Genomic DNA, 16533 nt, shown 5'->3' with positions numbered 1-16533 from the left:
AGAGGACCATGACAATACCTGCCATCTTGTAGCAGCCTAGATACTGCAGTTTAGCATCTAGGCAGTAGTCATGATGAGTTGATAGCAAGCTGGCATGAGGTGGGCTGAATTCTGTTCCTCCCCCGCTTGATCCCAGAGTAGCAATGGACTGGCCAGAGTGCCAACACCACCTTCACTTTCTAACAGGGTGTACTTCCCACTATTTATCCTGTCTGTGGTTTCTAGGACTTGCCCTGAGTACAATTATCCCTTCCACATCGTCACTTCCCCATTGTAGCTTTGCTGTATTGTGGATCAGCATGAGAAATTAAATGGGAATTTGGGGGGAGTTTTGTAGAAGCTGCAGCAGATAACAAGGGAAGGCCAGTTTTAGACTACACAAAAAGTTTAGAAACTCAGAAATGCATAAGATACGTGCATAATCTCATTATATTAACACCCCATAAAAGAGAATAGGAGAAATTCAGATTTCTCTGGTACCAAGGGAGGGCCAAAAAATTTTACACAGATTTTCCAGATGGGGCTGGGGGATGGATGGTCACCATGCCTCTAACCCCTGTCACGTGGAAGGGATAACTGTAGAAAGATTCCTAGGAACAACTTTGGAACTCAAGCTTCAAAGGTTACAGGACGTTTTTTCACCCCACCACCACCATGTATGGAGTGGCTCCAAGGCATCTTGTCTTCCCTATTTGAGCCTCTGACAATGGGGCTATTAAAACATTACTTAGAGGTCCAATGCCAGTAACAGATCCCTTACAAAAGACTTTTATCAGCACGGATAAATGCTATCTGTGGTGAGTCTCACTGAAGGAAATGAGTGGTCAGAGTTGTCAGAGATGAATTGTCAATGTGACCTAAAAGAGGTGGCCTTCCTATCCATAGACCACTGAGGCAGCTAGATGGCATAGCAGGTGTCTGGAGTCAGTAAGACCTGAGTTCAAATATGACTGCAGATACTTGGCAACTATGTGACTTTGGGCAGGTCAATTAACCTCTGCCTCAGTTTCCTCAGTTGTAAAACGGGAAGCAAAATGGCCTCTACCTCCCAGGGACTTTATGAGGATCAAACAAGATAATATTTGTAAAGCTCTTAGAGCAGTGCCTAGAACATAATAAATGCTTGTTTTCTTCCTTCCCTCTCAGGTGGATAGAGGCCCAAGTCCTACCTTTTCTTCATTCCTGGGGTCATTTGGGATTTGATTCTATAGGAAAGAATCGCTTGGGGGGAAAAGTGTGAATCATTCCTGACAAGGACCATCGAGGCAGTAGTCTATCTCCCCTATTACTTTATTTTTCATATTTTTTATTTATTTTGGGAGAATTGGAGCAAGGCAATTGGGGTTAAGTGACTTGCCCAGGGTCACACAGCTAGTAAGTTTTTGAGACCAGATATGAACTCTGGTCCTCCCCACTCCAAGGTCAATATACTATTCACTGTGCCACCTAGCTGCCCCCTCCTATTACTTTAAGAAAGATTCTTGGTGACCCTAGTTTCTTCTATCCCCAAACAGGAATTTCCAGGCATCTCTCTACTCCCCCAGTAATTCCCTATCTGGAATGATTATCCATAATACATAGAATGCCAGATTTGCAAGAGTTTCTAAAAATTGGCTGCTCCATTTACAGATGAGGAAACTGAGAGTTATGCAGGGGAGAAATAATTTGCCCAAGGTAAGAGCGGCAAAGCCAAGTAGTTGAATCCAAAATGCTTCAACTTCCCTCCCAAAAAATTATTCTGTTTCATAACATCGGACCTCATTATCATAGCACTAATATGGCATTCTAAGGTTTGCAATGCACTTTACATACATGATCTCGTTTTATTCCCACACTTTGTTGTACTTGTTCATCCTTTATTTTCGGAGGACCAATGACATTGCAGATGTGAGCCCTGAGAGGTAGGTGCTATTATTATCCCCATTTTACAGATGAGGAAACTGAGGCAAGTAAAAGTTCAACGAATTGCCTAAAGGTCACACAGCTAATAAATGTCTGAAGCAAGATGTGAATTCATGTCTTCCTGACTGCAAGTCTAGCGCTCTACACAGCTGCCTATGACCTCTCGCTCCTCACTCTTGTTCAGTTATGTCACAATTTCTATTTCTCATCACCAGCAGCCCCACTCCTATTCAACGAAAGCTTCCCTCTCCTCAGCTGTTTACTGTCAGCTAGCTTTCCCAATGGAAAGGGAAAATTTAATAATGATAACCACTCAAATAGCATCTTATTTCGCTAAGATGATACAACTAGTGAACTAGAATCTTCTGTCTTTCAATTCAACATTCTTTTAACTAATAATTCAAACTAGGGATGTTCAGGAGGACTAGCACTTCTGACGTGGGGGCTTGCTGAGCTCATCCACTTTTGTTGTCCACCTGTCACCTAACTCTCACCGGTGGCTCCAAGAAGCTGTAGCATGTGCTGCAGCCACACCCCAGTAAAACTATCTGGGGTGTACGAGTTAAACCAAGGTTGGGGAATCGAGGGGTCTCAAACCTACTGGTGAATTAGGGGGATGTCTAGCCCAAGCACCTGAAGATTTCCCCTGGTGGAATGGGCGGATGAGAACAATTTGTTTCAATGGCCATGAAGGCAGCTGAATCTGGCACTGTGGAGCACTTAGAGCTTGGTCAGACATCTAAGACGCCAGGGCATCCACTGCATCCTGGGCCATTGACAGCCCCCTTGATTTTTATCCTGTACTGGATTTAGATGACTCTGGAAGAGAAAGCAAGGTTGACAATTTCGTACAACTCTGCCTCACTTAAATCCAATTCACATGTAAGATAAGACATCACCATGATGTCATTGGTCCACTTGGAAAAGGAAGAACCAACAAAGATTCAAACTAAGAAGTTTTTGGCTGAGGCCCCTGTCTTGTCAGTCTCATCCCTGACAGGGCATCAGAGCCCAGGGAAAACAATACTCAAATCCAAAAGAAAGAGTCAAAAGCGGTAGGATTTCCAGGTGACTGAGGATAGAGTTTGGGGGTTGGAGGGAGAGAGGGAAGAGTGATTCAATACAACTGTTGTCATACTTCACACTATGCTGGCTCAGCGTGAAGCTTGCCCCACTCTCCCTAGGGCCCTCATACTGCAGCAATGCCAGAATTGCCAAAAAAGACAAGAGCAGGGGTGGGGAACCTGCAGCCTTGAAGCCACATGTGGCATTCTAGGTCCTGGGGTGTGGCCTTCTGAGTCCAAGTTTTACAGAACAAATCCTTTTATTACGGAGATTTGTTCTGTGAGGTTTGGATTTAGTCAAAGGGCCACCCTTGAGGACCTAGAGGGTCACATGTGGCCAGATTCCCCATCCCTGGACTAGAGCCACCAGGCAGCAGTGTGCTAGTAGAATGAAAACATTCAGCTCTCCAAAAAGCAGGCCATGCTTTTAATTCAATCTACTTTATTAATATTTTCTCCATCATTCTTGTTGTTCAGTCATTTCCAGTCATGTCTGACTCCTATTCTTCATGACCCTATTGGAGGCTTTCTTTGGCAGAGATACTGGAATGGTTCGCCATTTCCTTCTCCAGCTCATTTTACAGATGAACAAACTGAGGCAAACAGGGTTAAGTGACTTGCCCAGGATCACACAGCTAATAAGATGTAAACACAGGAAGAGGAGTCTTTATGACTCCAGGCCCAGCACTCTATGTACTGTGTCGCCTAGCCGCCCCTATTAACTTTCTTAAGTCTAGACAATCAGCAAAATAATAAATTGAACCTTGATTTGTAGCATTTGCTGATTTCTGAGGCATAAATGCTTATGCCACTTCCTGGCTTTGCTGGTTTCTACTGTGTCTTTTCCTGTGCCAATTGCCCTGGGGGAAAGGTAGCCTTGGAGATACCAGACTCTGTCAGCGTGTTGATGGTGTGGGGGAGAGGGGAAACAGAAAATGGAAGCATCCATCTTGAAGGAAAAAAGGACCATCTAATCTGAACAGATTTTTGTCCCTCAGCTTGATTTTCTCTGGGCTTTGAAACTTTTGTTATCCCTGGTGCCCCCAAAGAATAATCCCCACCTTAGCAGGTCATTAGATGTATCAGTCAGAGGAAAGAAATCTATAAAAATAAAAGGATTAGTCACTCAAGAGTTTATAATAACTCATTAGTTATTAGTAGATTAGTTAGCTAATCTACTAATAATTAGCTAATCTCCATTTAAAGGGCAAGAGATAATAAAGGATAAAGCTGAATCTCCCCATTCAAATTATTCTAGGGTATAACCACCCTCAAAAGCAATCTACTCTTCCTCCAATTATATACATTATATATAAATACACATACACACAATTATATATACATATACATATACATAGAGATATACACATGCATACATATATATGTAAAATAACTTAGCAGTCATCTCAGAGAGAAGGCACATGCAGGAAAGGTTACCAAGAAAGGTTTCTTGCAGAAGGTAGAATTTTAGCTGAGACTTGAAGAAAGCCAGGGAAACTGGGAGACAGAGATGAGGAGGGAGAGAATCCTGGATATGAGGAAAGTCCCCGGAATCAGGAGATGGAGTATCTTGTTTGAGAAACATGGAAGAAGAACAAGAAAGCCCATGTCAGACTAGAGAGTGCCCCAAGGGACATGGAGTGTGAGAAGACTGGAAAGGTAGGAAAGGGCAAGCTTAGCAAGAACTTTAAAAGCCACACTGAGGGTTCTATATTTGATTCTGGAGGTGATGGGAAACCATTAGACTTGAGGGGAATGGGATGGAGGGAGGAATGATGGTCAGACCTGTGCTTTAAGATCACTTTGTTTTGTTTTGTTTTTATTTTGGGGAGGCAGTCAGGGTTAAATGACTTATCCAGGGTCACACAGCTAGTAAGTTTCTGAGGCCAGATTTGAGCTCAAGTCTTTCTGATTCCAGACCTGAAGCTCTATCCACTGAGACACCTAGGTGCCACAAAATGAGAGTTGGTAGAGTGTGAATCAAGATTTGAGTTGAAATCCTGCCTCAGACACCTTGTTGTTGTTGTTCAGTTGTCTCAATCATGCCCAACTCTTTGCGACCTCCCATTTGGGATTTTCTTGGCAGAGATACTGGAGTGGTTTGTCATTTCCTTCTCCAGGTCATTTTGGAGATGAGGAAACTGAGGCAAACCGGGTTAAGTGATTTGCCCAAGGTTACACAGCTAGTAAGTGTCTGAGGCCACATTTGAACTCAGACCTTCCTGACTTCAAGCCTGGCATTTTATCCATTGCACCACCCAGCTGTCCTTAAGATCACTTTGACAACTGAGTGAGGGATGGGATGGAGTGAGGAAGAGACTTGAGCAGGAAGATCAACCAACAGGCTTGAGATGATGAGGGCCTGCACCAGGGTGGTAGCAGTAACAGAGGAAAAGAGACATGTACCCAAGACATTATGAAATGAGGATGGACAGAAGTTAGCAGCACACTGGATGTTGGGGACAGAGAGAGAGTGATGGATCATCTAGGTTTCCAGCCTGGGTGTCTAGGAGAATGATGGAACCCTCCACAATCATAGGGAAGCTGGGAAGAGGAGGGTTTATAGGGAAAAGAGGGGATAAGTTTGGGATGTGTTGACTTGAAGATGTCTGTGGGACATCTAGGTTGAGATATCCAATAGCCTGTTGGAGATGTGAGACCGGACATCAATTATGGCTGGATAAATAAAATGATCATATTATCACTGTTATCATTGAATTCATGACAGCTAATGAGATCACCAAGCAAAACCACAGAGAGAGAAAAGAGAAGAGTGCATAGGGTAGAGTCTCCAAGGATACCCATGGTTACTCACGGAGGCCTGGAGGATGACCCAGCCAAATGGACCAAGAAGGAACAATCTGGTTGGAGAAGAACCAGGAGAGAGCAGGGCTTCAAAAACCTGCAGTGAAGAAAGCTGTCAAGATGAGAGTTGGTTATCAACTGTGTCAAAGGTTACAGAGAGAGGTCAAAAAGGATGAGGACTGAAGAAAGGTCATTATAAAATAGGATGGAAGAGCTGGAAGAAACCCTTAGAATATGAAATGTTTGAACTGCAAGCCATCTTAAAACGAAAGAATGAAGGTTAAAGCTGCACAGGTTTCAAATATCCAACACCTCCCTTACATGACATACCCCCTCTAAACACATTTCAGTCATTGTTTAAAAACACCTCCACGTGACAGAAATCACATTCTCAAGATGCAATCTATTCAATTGTTGGATGGCTCTAATGATCTTTCTCATACTGAGCTGAAATATTGAACTAGACCTTCTATCTCCTACTTCAAGCAAAACAACTTTAATCCCCCTTCTGTAGGGCAACCAAACCTTCAAATACTTAAAGATAATAATGTTTGTCTCTCCCAAGTTTTCTTTTCTTCAAGCTCCCCAATTGCTTCAACTCATCCTCACCCAGGAAGGTGGTAAGGGAATATCCACAACAGCTATCTGAGGATTACTGTCTTCAGAGGAGCAGTGCCCAGTTTGGATCCTCCGATAATTACCTGGGACCTTGTTCTTTTGTTGAATCAGAAGGAAGAGGAATGATCCACATGTGTGTTCCTTATTCTTCTTTCACAGGCTGACTGTCAAATCAATACCAGGTCATCCAGTTGCATTTGGTAGGAAAGGGTAGAAGGTGTAGTCTCCTTCTACATTTTTATGGTCCTGTTATTAATAAATTCTAACATAGCACCCTCCTTATCTCTAGCCCCACCCCAGTCTGGAATGTAGGATAGGAGGAGAACAAGGGGGAGTCTAGACCCAGAGAAGAACACAAGTACCACAGCTATTTGGCTTAGATTGGAAACAAAGCCTCAAGGTCATCCCCTCCCTATCCCACCCTCCTTATAAACATATCCCCAAAACACGGAAAGCCTAAGACTGGATTTAATTATTTTATTTTATTTTAAGTCCAGATAACTTTCAGAAATACAAGAGTTTCAAACATCTACGGTATTTGTTTTTCACAGGACAGTTCTGGTCAAGGGCCTCACAGGCCAGACGAAGTATCCAGTGGAACAGACCGTAGGCTAATGTGTTGATATTTTTCCTACCCTTTCATGGTTGGTGACCCTGAAAATGAGCTCCAAATAATTTTTGGAAGCTCTTCTGAAAAGCATAAAGTGATATATAAACATAAAAGAGAACATTAGACTCCTAAAATATCAAAACTGGAAGGGAGTTTAGACTCATGGAATGTAGAATGTTGGAGCTATAAGTTTATTAACGAAATGCAGAGGTTCAAATTCACTCATTCACAGTCACCCAGCATATTAATGACAGATCTAAGAATCAAACCAAGGTCCCTCATGTCTAAGTACAATGACCTTTTATGACTGGGGACATTTCACCAGGAAGACTGGAATATGTCCATAAGAATACAAATTCCATCTCAAAGGCTATTTCTTCAGATGCTGTGAAAAGGAGCAGCTTAGGCAGCTCCCCTTCAGTGCCTAGTTGTTACAATAGCATCCTTTGGGGAGCAAATGGGAAGCTGGATCATAGGCTCAGGATTACAGCTCTCTGGGCCTTGGGATCTCATGCTTCCTATATCACAGCAGTGGTCAGTCTACTATTGGTGGTATGGGAAGAGGACAGTAAGGAATTAATGATCTATGAGAGAATTCCAGTTTCATAAAGCTAATGGAGACCAACCTTCCTGCCCCCTTATCCCAGCAGGCCCCAAGCTGACCAGGGGTCAGATCTTATCAGGAACAATCCTTCCCATGTTTCTCTGCCTTTCAACAAGGACCAGCAATGAACCCTTCTAAGCAGCTGGTCTTCCAGTAAGGAGAGGTGTTTTCTTTTGTCTGAAAGCCATAAATCATAATAGGCTGTTTAGAAATCCTGAGTAATATTGGGAGAAAGAAATGAAGCTGGCCACCATCAGAGTATAAAAAATACAGCCATTCTGGAAAGGGAATGCAGCCTTGGAACTGTCCAACTACAGAATGTCAGTGCTGAAAGGGGCCTTAGAGACAATCCATTCTGATCACTTAATCTTATCAATGAGGAAGCTTGAGAGCCAGAGAGGGAAAATTAACTTATTCAAGGTTGTACATGGTTCTGGTGACAGTATAGAAATCCAGACTCCTGCCTCTGAACCCAGAGCTTTTTCCACATCACCTTTCACTGGACTTAAAATGACCCTACTCAGAGTTCCTTCACAGAGAAACTGACTTGTCAGGGGATTCAATTTGCAGGGGTTGGGGTACAAAGAAGCCTTTGTCCCAAGTTGTGGGCCGATGTCTATGATCACCCAGCTACCCAGGAGTGACCTGGGTGGAGCCACACCCACCAGCCTCAGAGGCCACAAGTTAGGGGTAAGGGAGTGGTATGATATGAAAAGGCACAAGTCACCCTGACTCAAATATGTCTCTCCCTTTTCCACTGAGTGGCTATTATAAATTCATTCCTTGGAGTCTTAAAAAGAAAAATCTTCAAATGAAGATATCCAGGGGAAGCAATGGGATAAAGTAGAAAAACATTGGCAAAGGATTTGGCATATTCTGGTACCAGATCTGCCAGCAGAGTTTATTGCTAGAACTCTCTGGGCCTCAGTTTCTTCACTGAAAAAAATGAGACTTAGATCATCTCGAATCCCTGCTCCCCACCCCGTTCCCCTCCAATGACTCTGATATGCTGTACTGGATGAATCTAAGGTCCCTTTCAGCATTCATCTTCTGCTCTAGAGACCAGCCATGGCATGTGCTCAGAAACAAGAAGCCAAAAAAAGCACTGGGGGAATGAAAATGCTGAAGAACCAGTTCTTCTGCATGGACCAAACTTGCATGATGGAGAAAAATATTAATAACTTCAGTATAAGGACCACCCTTGGGCTCCTTTACTAAGGAGCCCCAGACCACTCCTGAGCAAGGTTAAATTCTATCCCTCCTCCTCCCTATCACCTTCAGGATACTGGATCACAGAATTCAGAACTGAAAGGAACCTTCCAAATCATCAGCTTAGTCCAACTCTCCCAGAACAATTCTGGTCCAGAACACAGTAAAAGTAGGAGAACTGGAACTCAAACCCAGATCTTCTGACTCAAAACAAAAGCTCTTTTGCTGCTACATCAGTGCAAAGGGGGAATTCTGTTTTTTCTGCTCTCTCATTTCTCAGGACTGAAGCAAAAAGTCCAGCAGGTCATGGGATCTGGCCCCCTGCTCAGAGCATAATGGGACCTTCCTGGAGGCAGGACAGAGGTGGGTGGGGTTTGTTGTTTTTGCTCTATTTAAACCAGGACACATTCCAATATTTTGGCCATTTCAGATAACCATCTCAGGTTCTACAGTTCACATTAAGGACTTCTGGGCCAACCTTTTTTTCCAAGCAAGTTAGGTCCCTGAACCAGGCCCAAGTTGGCCTTATCAATTGAATGGAACATAGGTTAGAAGACTTTCGAAGCCTTCTTATAATTCCTCTTTGTCCTTGAGGCAGGTCCTATGGTGTCTTTGAAAACAAAATCCCAGAGAACTTGGATCCAGGAATGGTGCTGGGGCAGGTTGTCATAATATTCTGGGGCAATTTTCCGCACCTGTAAAGAAGAGAGAGAGTTGGTCAGAGCCATAGAATGCTACAGCTGAAAAGAGTTTAGACAGGAGTGGGGAAGTTTGGCGTTAGTCAAAGGGCCACACTTGAGGACTTAGAGGGTCACATGTGGTCTCCAGGCCACAGGTTTCTCACCCCTGGTTTAGAGACTATAGGACTTAGAGCTAAAAAGGACTTCACTGATGACCCAGGTCATCATTTTAGAGATGAGGCCCAGGGTCACATACAGCCAGTAGCAGAGACCTGAACACAGGTCTTCTGACTTCTGAGAAAGGCTCATGATCTACACTGGTAACCAGCTGTCTTCCCTGCAGGAACCTTAGTCCCCTCATCTATAAAATGCGGGAATGTTGTAAGGAAAAATGCTTAAAATCTCAACTGCTCTTATTATTCTGATCATTGTCCTCTGAGTCTTAGTACAAGGTGTATATCATACGTGAAGGAGAATCGGAGTGAATCATACCTTCCTATGCCCAGACCTCTCATACCTATAAGGAAATACCAGAATCTAGATCCAGCCTCTTCACTTTACCTGTCTGAGGTAACATGGCAAGATGGTAACCAAGCTGGGGCTAAAGCCTGGGTTTCTTAATTGCTAATCCAAAGCAAAGATTGCAAAGACTGTGCATGGAGCTACCAGTATCTACTCCCCTCTACAGCATTCTTCTCTTTTAGTGCAGAAAACATAAGACTTCCGGAGTACAATGGATGAAAAGGTAAGTGGAACTTGAGAGAAATCTTGAGAATTTCAGAGTCTAGTGCACACTTGTGCAGCACATGAGGGTTTAGAGGGCCATGTGTGGCCTTGAGGCCTCAGGTTCCCCACCCCTGGCTTAGCCTATGAAGTAAGGATTAGATTTGTCCTGCTTGAGGCCAAAAGACAAAACAATGAACAGTGAATAGGAGTTGCAAAAAAAGCTTACTGTGACAAACAGAGCTAGCCACAAAGTAGAATGGCCTGCCTTAGGATATAGCAGGTTCCCTCTATCACTAAACATCTCTGAAGCTGGGCAGTACAGGGAGAATTCCTGTTCAGATATAAGTTGTTCTCCAAAGTCTATCTCAGCTCTGAAATCCTAATTCTCTATGTACTTTTCCCCAACCTATCTACTCTGATGTCACTCTTCTCAAGGCAAAGTGACTGGTCTCCAATATTTCATACATCAGTAGAAATGATCCACTGTAGGTCCTGTGGGGGCCATGTTGGTAGAGGAGAATTAGCACCCACCTTGTAGTCAGAGTACTTGGGTTTAAATCCCACCTCTGATAAATTCCACCTATGCGACCTAGGACAAGTCACTTAATCTCCCTGAGCCTCAGTGTTCCCCATATGTCCCATCAGGGGGTTGACTAGGTTGCCTCTAGCTCTATGAGCCTATGAGGGCTCACTCAAGGTCTTCGTACTTCAAGCTTGACCTATGAGTAGGAAAAGTCTGGCAATCTCAACTTTCCTTTTCTGTGGCTTCTAGAATCCACAGTAGCCACTGTCTATAAAGAGTAGTAGGAAGTCTAGACACTGTCTCCACCATCAGCATACAGACTGGTCCCCAAAAAGCCTGAGATGTCCTAACTCACTGGCCCAAGCTTGACTCAGGAGTGCAAAGAACCTTGAGACACATACATTTAGAGCAGCCTGTAGTGTCATATAGTGATGAGAATCCTGGATCTGGGGAATCTGCATTTGAACCAGCTCTGCTATTTAGGAGAACTATTTAGGTACGTCTTCTTTCAAGGTCTCTGTTTCTTCCTCTATCCCATACCACTAGCAGCAACAATTCACATCATATAGCACTTTAAGATTTACAAAGCTCTTTCCTTGCAACACCACTTTAAGGTGGGATGGCATTTTGTTGGCGTTCAGTTGTTTCAATCAAGTCCAACTCTTTGTGACCCCATTTGGAGTTTACATGGAAAAAAACATTGGACTGATTTACCATTTCCTTTTCCAGCTCATTTTATAGATGAGGCAACTGAGGCAAACTCAGTTAAATGACTTGCCTAAGATCAGACAGCTATTAAGTATTTGGGTTCACATTTGAACTCAGTCAGATCTTCCTGACTCCAGGTCTGGTGCTTTATCCACTGTACCAGCTGGCTGCCCAATGACCATATTATTATTCCCATTTTAAGGTGGAGAAATTGAGATAATGACTTGCCCTATGCAAATAGTTGCATAGCTAACATCAGAATTCAAATCTAAGTCTTCGTATCTCCAAATCCAATATCCTTTCAACTTCATAACATCAATAAGGACTTTGGACTAAGTAATCCCTGAGGTCTTCCTAAGAAAGCAAATGATATAGTAAAAAAAAAAAAAAATCACTGGACTTGGAGTCAGAAGACTCCAATCAACAACGGTAACTCACATCAAAACTCACATCGATGCAAAAACCAATCTTGATTCCAATACAATCTCTTCCACTGAGAGAGGGCCATGATATGGATATGGAATGCTACAATGTGTTTTGTGTCAATTACTGGGAAGTGACAATGTTGTGCATGTATGTGTACTTGCGTGGATGTGTGTGTGCTTGCATGTGTGTGTGTGTGTGTGTATGTGTATTTTAAGCTTTAGATTTTATTTCCTTGACCAGGCAGACTAAATGTATGATTTTGAATCTGCTTTCTTACCAATAAAAAGAGTTTTAAAATAACTTGCATGGCTTTCCTCTCCCAGGTTGTTATAAAGAAAATACTTTGTATACTGTAAAACACTATATATGGCTCCCATAATGCTGCCCCAGATGACACTACCTATGTGACCTTAGGCAAGTCATTTTACATCTAGGTGCCTCAAGTTCCTCATCAGTTAAATGAAAGAACATTTGAGGTCCCTCTCCAGCTCAGAACCCAGAATCATAGCTAAATTCCCTTTAAACAAGAACAATCACTCTTTCCAGATTTAAGCCCCTCCCAATCCTACCCTTCTGAGGAGGATTCCAAAGGAGCCACCTTCCCTACTCAGGCCTCCCCACCACCCCACCCTACCCTGTACACTTTAGGGAAACTGGGAATTACGTCTGGGAGTCAAGGATAGAATCTGGACTTGGAGGGAAGAAGCTTTTTTGCTTGCTTGCTTCCTGATAATCTCACCTATAGACCCAGATGGCTCTGGACTTTGCACAGCCCTCCTTCACTTAAATCCAACTCACTTGCAAGTCATGGCATCACCTTGCTGATACAAGAAGGAAGGACAAACAACAGTCCTGCTGTTCCAATCTTTTCTGAAGTTTCAGTAGGTGTTCTCAGCTTGAGCTGCCTCAGTGCAGAAACCAAAGCAAACCCCTGAGGCTATTTACTACTTCGTTAGGGAGACAGTTTTTATTGGATAACTGAAATAACTCAACTAGAAGGAAATTTAAAAGGAAAATTCTGTGTTCTGTAGAACGTAGAATTTCATAATAAATGGAAGCAGACTTAAGAGCTCACTGTGGTCATCTTAGCCACAACTCTTCTTGCCTCCCACCCCCACCCCTCCACCTTAGCACCCAGTCTGGGGCTAGGTACAGAACAATAACTATTTCACAGATAAGGAGACTCTATGGGCTGGAAACAAAAAACAAATTTTATAATTTATAAATTCAACTTCCTCATTTTGCAATGAGGAAGCTAAGGTCCAAGGAGGGGGATGTGACTTGCCCAAGGCATTAGGCAAAAGCTCTCTCATATCCCTGTAGATGAGATGGAGAGGTTGGGGTTGGGTGACGTCATAGCATCAGAGATATTCAGATTCTGAGAGCTGAAAGAAATCCCAGAGGTTTAGTTTATTAATGGGAAAAGCTAATGCTTGTTGACCCTGACTTGGCAAGATCCTCTCCCCTTTCATAATGTCCTTGACAAGTAGTCAGGATACTATTTCCATAATTAAGAATTCTGGCCATTTGAGAAAATTCAGATAAAAGGGAGAAGGGATGAGATGGGCATAAAGGAAGGGGAGAAATGTCTGAGGTCTGACCATTCCTGTGTGTGACTGAGGACAGAGGTCACTGAAGTTGGGGGATGAGGAACTGAAAGAACATGGTATGGAAGGGGACAGGGCTTGGAGTAAAGAAAACTGTGAGGCAGGCACTAAGCTTATTGAATAGGAGGAAGAATGATCTGGAGGTCCATAGGTGAAAACAATAAGAATCTGCACTCAGGATGCCACAAATTTCCAAGGGGGAAAAGGTAGAAATTTTTGTTCATCCTTCTTTCTCAATGAGGACCAATGGGCAACACAAGGTGATGCCTTGACTTGGGAAGGATTTGAATTTAAGTGAGGCTCAAAGTCAAAGATTACATTTGGTTTTCTTGCACATTGTACTGTTGATTCAGATTGAATTTACAGGCCACTAAAATCCTCCTCTTCTTCACATGAGCTATTATCCAACCACATCTGCCTTTAGGTGGAATTAGAACTGATGGGTTGAGGCTAATAGCTCAGTGTCAACCTGGAGAGAAGTCTCTAAAAAACATTATTACTCTAGAATATAGAGTCATACAAGGCCCAAAGCTAAAACAGGTAACTAGTGTCAGAGTTGTAACCCAAAAAGATTTCAACAGGTTACTTGGAAAAAAAATAGCACCCTGCTGGAAAGTTAAAAAAAAAAAAAAAGGTCAATAGGGTGCTGGGAGGTGTTCTAGGAGATGCTGACGGATGTCTTTTTGTGTATATTACAGAGGGAGTTGGAGTAGGGGTGGAGTGAATTACTTTTGAAGGTAGGTTGGAATACTAAGATTCTATGATGACAAGATGGCAGAGATATGTCAACAGGTATGTTCAGAACTGATAAAATTAAGGTTAATGGCTCAATGTTGACTTCAAGAGAGAACTCTAGAAACCACCACAATACTGTGACCTCTTTGGAACTTTCCCACCCAAGTTATGAATTTCTAATTGTTCATCACTAGTCTTCGAAGTTCCACCTTAGTCTCATCTCAGGGGAAAGGGAAGCAAAATATCTGGGTGATCCACAGACTTGATAATAAAACCAGTCTTCTCAGCACTCTAGTCTGTGTAAGTGGTTGTCATCCACCTCTGGGCACCAGGGTGAGAAATGAGAGCACTGAAATCAACTAAACTGGGGAAATTGGCATGTAAGTCACCTGACCATTCTTTCTTGGTCTCCTTTGCTGGGTCCTTTCCCAGACCAGGTCCTCTAACTATATGTGTCCTAGGCCCTCTTTTCTTCTCCTTCTATACTACTTCACTTGGTGATCCCATCAGCTCCCATGGATTTAATTACCATTTTTACACTGATAATTCTCAAATCTACCTATCCGGTCCCAAATTTTCTGCTGACCTCCAATCTCACATCTCTAACTGCCTTTCAGATGTCTTGAACTAGAGGTCCAGTAGACATCTTAAACTCAATATGTCTAAAATGGAATTTATGATCTTTCCCCCTAAAACTTCCCCCCAACCCCCGCTGTTCAATTATTTCCATTGTGTCTGATTCTTCATGATCCCATTTGGGGTTTTCTTAGCAAAGATACTGGAATGAGTTTGTCATTCTCCAGCTCATTTTACAGATGAGGACATGGAGTTTATGTGAAACAGGGTTAAGTGACTTGCCCAGGATCATTCAGCTAGTAAGTCTCTGAGGTTAGATCTGAACTCAGGAAGATGACTCTTCCTGACTTCAGGCCCAGCACTCTGTCCATTGTGCCACCTCCTACCTTCTCCATTACTGTAGAGGGCAACACCATCCTCCCAGGTCCTCAGGCTTGAAATCTAGGAAGCATTCAGAATTCTTCACTATCTCTCACACACAACTTCCTCCTCACCTTTGCAACATCTCTTGTGTGCGCATGCACACACACACACATGCACACACACACCCAACACTACCATCACACTAGTGTACGCCCTCATCACCTCACATGTTGATTACTGTAGGTCTGCCTGCCTCAGTTCTCTCCCCATTCCACTTCATCTTCTATTCAGCCACAAGTGACTTTCCTAAAGTGCAGATCTGATCATGTCCTCCCCACCCCTACTCAGCAAACTCCAGTGGCTCCCTATTGCCTCCAGGAGTAAATATAAAATGTTCTGTTTGGCATTCAAAGCCCTTCATAACCTAGTCTCCTTACCCCCACACACATACATCTTTCTGGTCTTTTACCTTACTCCCTGACGGGTACCAGTGACTCCTGGTTATTCCACAAACGAGACACTCCATCTCTCAGCTCCAGGCTTTTTTTTCTGGCTGCGCCCCCATGCCTGGAACACTTTTCCCTTCTGTGCTCCAACTACCCCCTGGCTTCCTTTAAGTCCCAACTAAAATCCAACCTTCTATAGGAAACCTTTCTTAACCCCTCTTAATTCCAATGCCTTCACTGTCAAATATTTCTTTATCCTGTATATAACTTGCTTTGTATATGTTTGTTTGCATATTGTAAGTTCTTTAAGGGCAGGAATTATCTTTTGTTCTTTTTTTTTGTATTCCCAGTACTTAGTACAGTACCTGGCATATAGTTGGTATTTAATAAATGTTTGATTAACTGATTGATTGGACACCAGCTTGGGACTTTGTCAAGTGTCAGCCTCCGAGGATCCCAGAGCACTCTTTGGGGTGCCAAGTCCCCCTTTTCAGGAGAGGATAAAATGAGACGAATAAAGATTTTAAGTCATCCCTCCTCTTAGGGACAAGAGGACAGCGGAGAGAAGTCAACTCCTCCTTATAGTTTTAATGACCAGAATCGACCTAATTTGGTCTTTCTAGAAGGGGTTCTCAACAAGCATGTTGTGCCAGGAACTACATACATGTTACACTTTTGGTCTCATTCATATGCCCCAGTCTCTTAACTCCGGTATTGACTCCAGGTCCTGCCAGCAGCAAAAATAGGTTAAGAGTAAGGCTGTGGAGACCAATTGGTCTCAAGACTCCCAGCTGATTCTGCCAAAGACTGCTAAAGAGCCCAGATCTAAGAGTCAGGAAGGCTGGTTTTACTTCTGGCTAAGCTATTAATTTCCTGTATGACCTTGAGCAAGTTTTTTCCTGTTTTCTGGACCATAATTTCTTCATCTATA

The 16533-nt window shown here is 43.0% G+C and overlaps 1 protein-coding gene across 2 annotated transcripts in view; it reads right to left on the bottom strand.

Moving 5' to 3' along the window:
- Nucleotides 1–6852: 6852 nt before the first annotated feature.
- The window catches only part of DEGS2 (delta 4-desaturase, sphingolipid 2), a 63289-nt gene continuing 53608 nt past the window's right edge, over nucleotides 6853–16533 (bottom strand). For both annotated transcript variants that reach the window (XM_072630237.1, XM_072630236.1), the window contains exon 3: nucleotides 6853–9507. In XM_072630237.1, the coding sequence (XP_072486338.1) occupies nucleotides 9361–9507 (147 nt within the window). In that variant the 3' untranslated portion in view covers nucleotides 6853–9360. The remainder of the gene's footprint in view (nucleotides 9508–16533) is intronic.

Source organism: Notamacropus eugenii, chromosome 1 (assembly GCF_028372415.1).
Source record: "Notamacropus eugenii isolate mMacEug1 chromosome 1, mMacEug1.pri_v2, whole genome shotgun sequence".
In the NCBI taxonomy this organism is placed as follows: Eukaryota; Metazoa; Chordata; class Mammalia; order Diprotodontia; family Macropodidae; genus Notamacropus; species Notamacropus eugenii.
Note: the sequence above shows the minus strand (reverse complement) of the source record. Positions and strands in the feature narration are given on the sequence as shown.